The 10,317-nt window shown below is 46.8% G+C and overlaps 1 protein-coding gene across 2 annotated transcripts in view; it reads left to right on the plus strand.

The window, feature by feature from the left end:
• The window catches only part of KIAA0930 (KIAA0930 ortholog), a 67,870-nt gene extending 57,786 nt beyond the window's left edge, over positions 1–10,084 (plus strand). For both annotated transcript variants that reach the window (XM_068170662.1, XM_068170669.1), the window contains exons 9-10: positions 1,273–1,428; positions 5,200–10,084. In XM_068170662.1, coding sequence (XP_068026763.1) covers positions 1,273–1,428; positions 5,200–5,240 — 197 coding nt within the window. In that variant the 3' untranslated portion in view covers positions 5,241–10,084. The remainder of the gene's footprint in view (positions 1–1,272; positions 1,429–5,199) is intronic.
• The last annotated feature ends 233 nt before the right edge of the window (positions 10,085–10,317 follow it).

The following is a 10,317-nucleotide window of genomic DNA, read 5'->3' on the forward strand; positions in this document are numbered from 1 at the left end:
TCTGGATGAGGGCATTGAGTCCATCATCAGTAAATTTGCAGACAACACCAAGCTGGGGGCAGGAGTTGATCTGCTGGAGGGTAGAGAGGCTCTACAGAGGGACCTGGACAGGCTGGACAGATGGGCAGAGTCCAAGGGCATGAGATTGAACACATCTAAGTGCCAGGTTCTGCACATTGGCCACAACAACCCCAGGCAGTGCTACAGGCTGGGGTCAGAGTGGCTGTGAGCAGCCAGGCAGAGAGGGACCATGGGCTGCTGAGCATGAGCCTGCAGTGTGCCCAGGCAGCCAAGAGGGCCAATGGCATCCTGGCCTGCATCAGGAACAGTGTGGCCAGCAGGAGCAGGGAGGTCATTCTGCCCCTGTACACTGCACTGGTTAGGCCACACCTTGAGTCCTGTGTCCAGTTCTGGGCCCCTCAGTTTAGGAAGGATTTTGACTTGCTGGAACGAGTCCAGAGAAGGGCAACAAAGTTGGTGAGGGCTTTGGAACACAAACCCTGTGAGGAGAGGCTGAGGGAGCTGGAGTTGATTAGCCTGGAGAAGAGGAGGCTCAGGGGTGACCTTATTGCTCTCTACAACTACCTGAAGGGAGGTTGTAGACAGGCAGAGGTTGGTCTCTTCTCACAGGCAGCCAGTACCAGAACAAGAGGACACAGTCTCAAGCTGCACCAGGGGAGGTTCAGGCTGGAGGTTAGGAGGAAGTTTTACACAGAGAGAGTGATTGCCCATTGGAATGGGCTGCCTAGGGAGGTGGTGGAGTCACCATCACTGGAGGTGTTCAGGAGGAGACTTGATGGGGTGCTTGGTGCCATGGTTTAGTTGGTTGGGTGGTGTTGGATGATAGGTTGGACATGATGATCTTGAAGGTCTCTTCCTGCCTGGTCTGGTCTGTCTGGTCTATTCTATTCTGTTCTATTCTATTCTATTCTATTCTATTCTATTCTATTCTATTCTATTCTATTCCCTTCCCTCTCCTGGCTAGTCTGTGAACAGATGCTTGTTTGCTTCTTTACTCCTGCTGCCAGCTGCTGCTACCATTCATTAGCTTCACTACAAATGGAGTGACTGACTTAAGGAAAATGATAACAGTAGTGTCCTGCATGTGACTTATTTCTAGACAATGAATAATAGCTCATTTCTAGACAGCAAATAATAGGCTTTCATACTTTCTTTTTTTTTTTTTTAACTGTCCAATGGGAACATAAACCATGTTCCAATGAAATACAGAAATTCCAGCTGCTTTCAGCTTGCTGCCTTCTGCCTCTACAGATCTGCACAACACCACGAACCTGAGGTCGCGGTCCCTATCCGGAACAGGACGCTCGCTGGTGGGCTCATGGCTGAAGCTGAACAGAACAGATGAAAACTTTCTACTCTATGCACACTTAACTTATGTCACTTTGCCATTGCATCGAATTCTAACAGGTGAATTTTAAGGTTTATCACATGTGAATAGAAATGTGTATGTGTAAATACGAATACAAATGGGTGAGGCTGTCACAGATGGAGTACTGGGTTCGCTTTTGGGGCCCTCACTACAAAACAGACATTGAGGTGCTGAAGCAGGTCCAGAGAAGGGCAACGAAGCTCATGAAGAACAGGTCTGGTGAGGAGTAGCTGAGGGAACTGGGCTTCTTCAGTTTGGAGTAAAGGAGGCTGAGGAGAGACCTCCATTGCTCTCTACAATTCCCTGAAAGGAGGGTACAACGAGGTGGGTCAGCAAATGATAGGATGAGAGGAAATGGCCTCAAGTTGCACCAGGGGAGGTTTAGGTTGGATATTAGGAGAAACTTCATCCCTGAAAGGGTTCTCAAATACTGGGACAGGCTGCCCAGGGAGGTGGTTGAATTTCTATCCCTGGAGGTGTTTCCAAGAGGCAGAGGGACATGGTTTAGCACCAGCCGTGGTGGAGTTGTATACTGGTTGGGCATGAGGATCTTAAAGGTCTTTTCCAACTAAAATGGTTCTATGATTGATTGTATAATAGAGTCCTTCAGTTCCTAGACAGCCTTCTGTGTGGGGGGATTTTGCTGTTAAGAAAGTATTTCTCTGTAAAGGAGCGTCACTTCACAGATCTCATTTGCTGACTGTAGCAGCAAATCAGTATGGGCAAGTGGAGTGCTGTCAAACTCTTCTCTGGCGCTGGGGTAGTTTACTTGGTGATGGTTCAAACAAGTTGTAGCTTGTACTAACAAAGCTCCAGAGGAACATGAGTTGGCTTAATACTGCAACATAAAGTTCATTCATCTTGTGAGTGTGAGGGAACTCATTGTAAGCCCATCCCCTGACAGCAGTGGTTGTAGCAGAAACCTGTGACCAGCAGGGTTATAGCTCTGGAATGTGGAGCAACCTCCTTTGCCTCTTAGGTTAGGTTTCTGTGTAAATTGCTTGGACTGACCAGAGTGCCCACACTGATGCCCATAAATCAGTCAAGTATCCAGTGTCTTTAACTAGACAGAAGGATGTTTGAGTGTCATACCATGAGTAATAGAGTCCCCCATGAGAGTGGTCAGGTAGTGCAATGACAGCCAGCTCCCCATTTGTTCATGATAGCGTAGTAAATTAGGTTTTACAGTCTGCAGCCATTAGTCAATTCTTGGTTTTCATCCAGATAATAGGAGGGCTAGAGAAAACAACTGGTCTGTTTGAACTCTATCTATCAGCAAGCCTCTAGCTTTTCAGGGATACAGCTTAGAATATGAGGGAGCCTGAGGGACTCTTGAGATACTTCTGTGTGGTGGGTTAATGCCCATTCTGAAGAGAAACAAAGCAGGGGGGAGGGCTTGCGGGTGCTTTGCCCTCCCTGCAGGGCATTTCCCCCCTGGGAAACTGAGTTTGTTCCACTCCCCCCTCCCTGCCCAGCTAGGGTATAAAAAGCAGGGCATTGCAGCTATTAGGTCTCCTTTTGGCTCCTGCCTCTCCTGGATGAGAGCTACTGTGGCTGCCCTCCTGCTCCTCTGTCATGTGGTCGGGTCTGATCCTTCTCCCTGCTGCCTCTGTGCCCCTTCAGAGAGAGACTGGTTTCGTATTCTTCTTCTTTGTCCCCCTCCCATCCATCCTTGTTCCTTGCCCTTGTCATCCTTACCTGTTATTGTTGTATATATATTTTGTTTAAAGAAAACTCTTTACCTCTCTACTCCCAAGCTGACTCCAAATTATTGTTTGGTGGATTTGCTCCTGTCCTTTTTTTTTTTTTTTCCACCTCTCTGTTGGGAAGGAGGAGGGGGGAGCGGGGGAGAGTTTCTCAGCCTTGCCCCCATCTGAGCTGTTAACTCCCAGTTAAGGTTCAAACCACCACATTCTGAAAACTGAGAAAGCAGTGGTGGTTAAGGGCTCTCTCCACCATCTAACTATCGTGGCATTTCCTTTCACATAGCCATTGCTAGTCTACTACCAAAACCAGACATTTATTATATCAGGCAGGAAGAAAGTTTGATCCACCTGCTCAGCAGCTTTTCAAGCAAAACTATTGCTGAACTCCAAAACCTAGACTGGAATAAAGTTGGCATCCTCTGGAATAAAGTTATGATCCCAGCATAATGCAAAGCCCTGTCTCTAACCCTTGGAAGATACCTGGGAGAAGAGACCAACCTCTGCCTGTCTACAACCTCCCTTCAGGTAGTTGTAGAGAGCAATAAGGTCACCCCTGAGTCTCCTCCTCTCCAGGCTAAGCAGCCCCAGCTCCCTCAGCCTCTCCTCAGAGGGCTGTGTTCCAAACCCCTCACCAACTTCATTGCCCTTCTCTGGTCTCATTCCAGCAAGTCTTACAGCTAGTTAGCTGGAGTTACCAAGATTAGTCTCACCACAGACATTTTGGAGCTCACAGAAAATGCATTGTTTCTCCTGCCATTTCATACTTGCTCAAGTGGGTGGCATAAATGCCTCCATGCTCAAATATTTGCTTTGAGCTTGAACATCCTTTCTGAGAATTTATTTAACATACAGTTCCAGGAGTCATTGTATATATTGAGATGCACAGAAATAGGATGTGCAGTGCCTGGGCTGTAAGGCAGACTTTTAAGCTGCAGTTTTGCACTACCCCTGTTTGCTGTTGCTTGGCACTTTGGGTGGAGCCCATTTTTAGTGCTGTTTTGGTAATTAGTGTATTTGTGCCAGTGGCCCAGCAGAAGCATTACATATGGGACAGGGTAAAGTAGAGAAGATGCTCTCTCCCTTGGGTGGTTTAGGAAGCCTGTACTGAGAAATTAAGATCCCAGCGATAGCGATCAAAGTGCGTTTGAAAATGTCTGGAGTTTACACATCTCCCTGAGGCTTCCTTTGCTCTGAGCCTGCTCTCCATGGCAGATAATTCCATTGCCCTCAAACTCTCCTATGTCAGATGCTCCACTTCCTTAGTCATCTTTGTGGCCCTTCACTGGTCTTGCTTCACTGTGTTTCGTTCTTTGCAAGTGTGGCTGGAGCCCTCTGGAGCTGGGGATCGATCTTCACTCACGTCATCCTCTTTGTGCAGCTCTGTGTGATCAGCTTCTTAATTAAGCACGTGCTCCCTTTTGCCATGCTCTTATTCTCTGTGTAGCCTTGAAAAGGATACAGCAGCTCAGTTGCCAAATATTTTTATGTACTGCAGTGCCAGCATGTTGGTTTTACTGTCTGCATTTGGAAGGTACCCATCTTTGACAGGTCATTTACAAGTTGATACTCTGACACATTTGGCTAATATGAAGCTGAGGAGCCAGCAAAACGAGGGGGTTTTGTGGCAGCTTCTAGAGTGCACAAATGTAGGCTTGGGCCTGTAGAGTGGAAGAAACAGTTGAATTATTTCTTCAGAGCCAAAAGTCTTGATATGGGTCTTGGGGGTGGTGCACTTTTCCCTTCAAGGAAAGGAAAACCTTTGATAGTACTTCCACCTGTTTCTCTGAAATGGTTGTGCCACTCTGACCCACATTGCTTCATCCCACTGTAAATGATACTTAGTAGGTCAGCTGTCATCTCTACATGATGGGCTATGTTTGTGCCCTACCATCTCTCAGCTAGGATGCAGCTGAGGAGGCATTGAGTTGGACTTCAGTAAGCGAAGTCACGTATTTCTTGTGTTTTAAATTCCTTTAGCAGCATAAGGAGGAGACTGTGCTGCAGTCCAGTTGCAGTTCTTGTTCTTCAGGCTTTCTGCTACCGTGGTTGTTTTCAGAAGCCTCCTAAGTTTGCTCTATCTCTTTGTTTCTCTCCCTTGCCCAGATATCCTGGAAGTGCGGCAGAAACCGATTCTGATGACATAGCAGAGACCAGGCACTGCCTTGGAGCCGTGTTGCCAAGTGCCTAACCACAGCGGTTTTCTGTGCTAACACTACCATCTAGTGTCAGGAACATAAACCTCCGCAGGAAAAAGGGAAGTCCAAGAATACCAGCTGATCAAAAGTGCCTCTTTCTTCCTTCCTCTGCTGTCATGCACCGTATGCCCACTTGCAGTCCATCGCTTGAGTGTTTCTGACTGGAAGAGGACTTTCAGCGCGATAAAAACGAGAAGGGGCTGTTTAAAATCGATCCGATGCTTTATGGACAGTTTTACTGTGTTTACTTTATAACTAAGATACCAACAAGATGTACAGAATGTGTTAAACTTTCTATTCTTTGAGAGAAACACCCTGAGAATTTCATAACGATGTGCTAATGAACGTTGTTCCGTAGACCCTCACCCACAGACTCTCTGCGTCGGTTTGGCTTCATGTGCGTGCGAGTGCGTGTGCGTGCGTGTGAGCACTGAAGGGGTGGGAGAACAATTCCCTGCTGAGGGAGGAAAAGGGGAAAAAAATAGATGTTACAAAGATACATCACCAGTTTGGTACATGCAGCAGGGCAGGTCAGAGCTTAAAAGAGGCTGAAAATGTTCCCATGTGTTCATGTCAGTGTTAGGACAGGCGAACCCTGCTAATGGATATCTGTGTCTACCAAAGAACAGCAACATTTTTATCCTCAAAAGAACTGGCTAGGAAAATGAGCCAGTGAAAAGAAGGCTAAAATGTGCTGCTATTGTAAAGCTGAGGTTCATTATCCCATACTAATGCTGCTTATCTCTCTCTGTTGGCTGAGTCGATGGAAGTTTGAGTCTAAAGGAGATTGTAACTGGACTCCAAAGCCTAAAAACCTTACCGATAACCAACATCCTCCTGCATGCACTGGACTTCAGAGTACATAGGCTTGTCCTTGCGGTGCTGTTTGTAGCCAAGGAGGGCAATGAGAGGTGATTAACAGCTTGCCTGGGTTCCTCATCTCCTGGTGGTTCTCTGTGCTGTTACATGCCGAACTGTGGAGAGTTTTCTCGAAAGGCAAAAGATTGAAAGTAATTTTGCTCTGAAAAGTGACTAAAAATTGCCCAGTGGGAGGTCTGAAAATGCTATGTCAGGAGCTCTCAGGAAAACAAAGCCTTATGTTTACAGGTAAAATGCAGCTTTTTCTACACAGCAAAACTCTGCTGTCCTTGACAGTTGGAAGCTTAACAATTGAACTCTGAGACTGCTGCAGTCTGCTTCACTGTTTCGATGTGGGAGCCAGTCAATACTTCAGTGTATTTCTGCCTGCATAAGTGGCACGGCAATGGCTGGGGTAGCTTGTTGCTTAGAGCAAGTGAGCCCCCAGTACACGCACAAAGGGAGAGCAAAGATGCCATTTTTGTCACTTTTCACACTCCTAAAGTCAGTGTTGTTGATGCAGCTGCCCAGTGGCATGTGCTCTGAGCCTGGATCTTTGTCTCCGTACCCAAAGTGCTTTCTTGTTATCCTCTCAACAGCACCTGATGAATTGACCTCTCAAACAGGACTTTCTGCTTGTTTTTCCCTCAGGCCAGGTTCCCTGGAGATAGTTCCACTTCAGCATAAAGGTAGACTAACAATCCTTCGACCCAGCACGGTGAATCCAGCATGGTAAGGGGGTCCTGCTTCCTTTGAGGTGAGGCCTGGAGGCAGTCGCCCTAGGGCAGGGGTGGCACTTCTGACACCAACAGCATGAGCGCCTGTCGGGGATGGCTGACTAGCTTTTAGTTTGCTTCAAATGTGTTGCAGCACCATCAGAAAAACACTCACCTTGCCATTACCAGCACAGCAGCTTTTCACATTGCAGCCTTTGAACTTTGCTCTGTGGGCATGTGTGATTGTATGTGTGTAGATGAGAGCGTGTTCACGGGCTGGAAGCTGAGGCATGCAGCTTGAGTGCCTAAGCTTTCTTCCTGAGCAGGGTGGAGAGGTGGAGTCCGAAGTCAGCAGCTGAAGTCCCCTCATGAAACTTGCTAGGCACCCTAGGGGCTTACCTGAGCTCCCTAGGTAGTGTGCCTGATGTTAGTTGGTACAAATATTCTTTCTATGCCCATGCCAAGAATTAAACCACTCTTCAGCTGGAAGACCAGTCCTGCTCTGAAGCCTCCCCAGATGCTCCTTGCTCCTCGCTTTCATACTGCTGGGCAGACCAGCGCTCAGTTTTCCTTGAAGTAGTCATTGCAGAAGGAAGAGAGAGAGAGGGTTACTATTTGTGCTACTAGTGGTGATACCTTTTGGTCAGACAGCCAGAGGAATAACACAGGTGAGAAGAAAATGTATAGAGCCTGGAACCTGAGTGGCAGGTGCCTGAATATTGCTCAGCCAACTAATTTGTAAGGCTTTCTTGGTGTCACTTACTAGTCTAGGTACCTTTGTTTCATGTGGTCTGAAGGACTGAACAAATCTTGCTGCTTGAGATTTCAGAGCAGATAAAGAGTGGTTCTAAACTAGTTCCTTAGTATAAAGGCAGTGTTACAGAAGTACAGTCGAGAGGCCCCATCTGTTACACAGGAGGTATTGTCTGCTTTGTTGTGTGTATGTGAGTGGCTTTGGTGTCTAGTGTTTGAAAGGCTGCAGTGTAAATGTCCTTAAAGGTCTCTTGCTAGAGGATGTGCTGTCACTACTTTGAAGACTCACTTTTTTCTTTTCTTTTCTTACAATAGAAAGGGGCTACAGGTGTGCCCAGATGGCCATCCACAGACAGCAGAGGTCAAAAAGTCCACTGAATGTCAGTAGTGGATTTTAGAACCCGGTAGATGTGCAGAATGCGCAGTTACTTCTTCTCTGCACACCTGACCCAGACTTCTGTGTACAGCCCCTGGGTCCCACTTCCTCTTACCAAGTGGGATAAAACAAATTCCACATTTTGTTCTGCCTTCAGACAAGCCCTGAAAATCCTAATCTATTGTCTTTTGGCAGGGAAGGTGATCAAAGTTTTGCTGGAGCCAAGGTGGCACAGCTGGGCCCTGAGAATGCTGCTGCACTGTACCAGAAGTCAAAGGGAATGTTAACAGGAACATCCAGCCCTTTTAGTTTTGAGGGGGGGTTAATTCTGCAGCTACTAAGCAGTAAATCATCTTGAGCTTCTGTTAGCCATTGAAATGATTGCTGAGGAATGACCTGGTGTGTCCTGTGTGCCATGAAGGCTGCCTGGCTGTCAGTGTCCCAGCCATGGGAGCACGGTGGCTTTCACTACACGTGTTGCCCTCAGCATGCTTAACCAATTTGGGAAGCTTTACCCAGTAGCTTTGTTTACTTACAGAGTCCCACCATACCTCTCTACTCACTTAACTTCTTCCCTCCTTCTGCCCATTCACTCCCCCTGAAGATCAAGGCTTACCACTTGAACCCTCCACAGATTGATCAGTGTCAAATGCAAGGATGTAAGTCTTGTGACTCATAACAGGCTTTCCACTGCTCTCGATTTGCCAAGTAGGAAGCCTTTGGGTTTTCAAAGAAAGCTCTTAAATAACTGAGTTTGTATCAGCAGATTATTGCTCTGCCTTAGAGACCACCATACATGTGAGATTGCTCTCTTATTGCCAGCCAGCACAGGTGGGGTTCCAAGTCTCCTTTTAAAGGAAGCTGCCATTTTCAGTAATGCCACAAATCTCTCAGCTGTCTTGGCTGAATCCAGTTTGTGTGGTTTCCTGTTCCCTCTGCTTTTATTCTCCTGGTCCTCATTGTTTACAGTGCTTGAGCATGTTGGGCTCTGGATTGCTCTTACCCAGTTTTCCATTCCTGGGCACTGGGTGCTTTCCAAGCAAAGGAAGTTGTGTGCATGGGTGACTTTGCAGGAAAATGGTCTTCATAAAGTATGTTCTTACACCGAGTTTTGAGTGAGGCAGGGAAGTCCTTGGCTCTGCAGCAGCTTTCTTCTGACAGCCCTTCCTGTACAGAATGCCATCTGGTTCCTGAAGTTCTGTAGGGATGTGTAGTCCACATAGTCTACACTTCCACATTATTGGCCTGCTTCTTGCCAGCCATCAATTTGCCCCTTTCCAGATGATTGTTTGTCCTGTGTTCTGTAGGCTGAGGCTTCCCCTTATTAAAGATAGACATTAAGTAAAATCTTCAGAAGTGCCTAAGCCCTGTTGTTACCCAGTGGGGTTTAAGAACAAACCTCTATGTAGGAACTTAATAAAGTAATCTTAAATTCTGTCTGGTTTGTGTGTAGCAGCAGCATGAAAGGACAAGTGTATAGTTCTGGGAAGAACTGGCTGTCTCCTACAGACTCACCCTTTGTGCTTGAAAAACTCTCATGGTCTCCAAGGGTCATGGCTGAAAGCTCTGGGAAAGGGATTTCTTGTGACCACAGGAGTGGGATATCTGTGAATGCCTTATTTTGTCTTGTGAGGTACGACTAAAAGTGTGTGGCACTTGTGTGTAGAAGTTCTGTGTTCAAGTGTGAGTGCAGTAGAATCCAGTTAAAGGCATTGTGGAATAAGTAGCTTTCACACCAAACCTTAAATGAGTATTTGACACCAGAATGTAGCCCTGTGGACGCTCGGTCGAGATCATACAAGGCTGCACAGCAGGTGACGATGTGGAACGTTCTCTGTGTAAATAGATGAATATCTCTCCACCTGATTTTACCAGACTTAACACATGTTGCATGGCTTGGGGTTTTTTTGCCTCATTAATCATCAGTGTTGATTAAAAGATGAGTTGAAAATCGTGCTGGCCCTGTACTGAGCCCTTTGAGCAAAGAGCGAGGAGAACCTCTGCGCACCAAAAAGGAAGTTGACTTTGCATATGGCAGCAGTGAGGGAGGTGTTGGACCCTGCAGCCAATAAACAGACCTCTTCAATGACCATGAATGCTCTTAGTGGTGTTTTCTCTCCACTGTGCCTAATGGTGTTTGAGGTTGAATGTACTGGCATAAATGGCAGAGCAGCACTTGGTGGCATTGTAAGCCTTGCTGGGTACATGCTCAGGAGGCAAAGTATATAGAATTTAGAACAAACCAAACCAGGTTGGAAGAGACCTTCAAGATCATCGTGTCCAACCCATCAACCAATCCAACCCACCCAAACAGCTAACCCAT

This window comes from Melanerpes formicivorus, unplaced genomic scaffold (genome assembly GCF_026170545.1).
Source record: "Melanerpes formicivorus ecotype bairdi unplaced genomic scaffold, bMelFor1.0.p_v2 SCAF_3, whole genome shotgun sequence".
Lineage (NCBI taxonomy): Eukaryota > Metazoa > Chordata > Aves > Piciformes > Picidae > Melanerpes > Melanerpes formicivorus.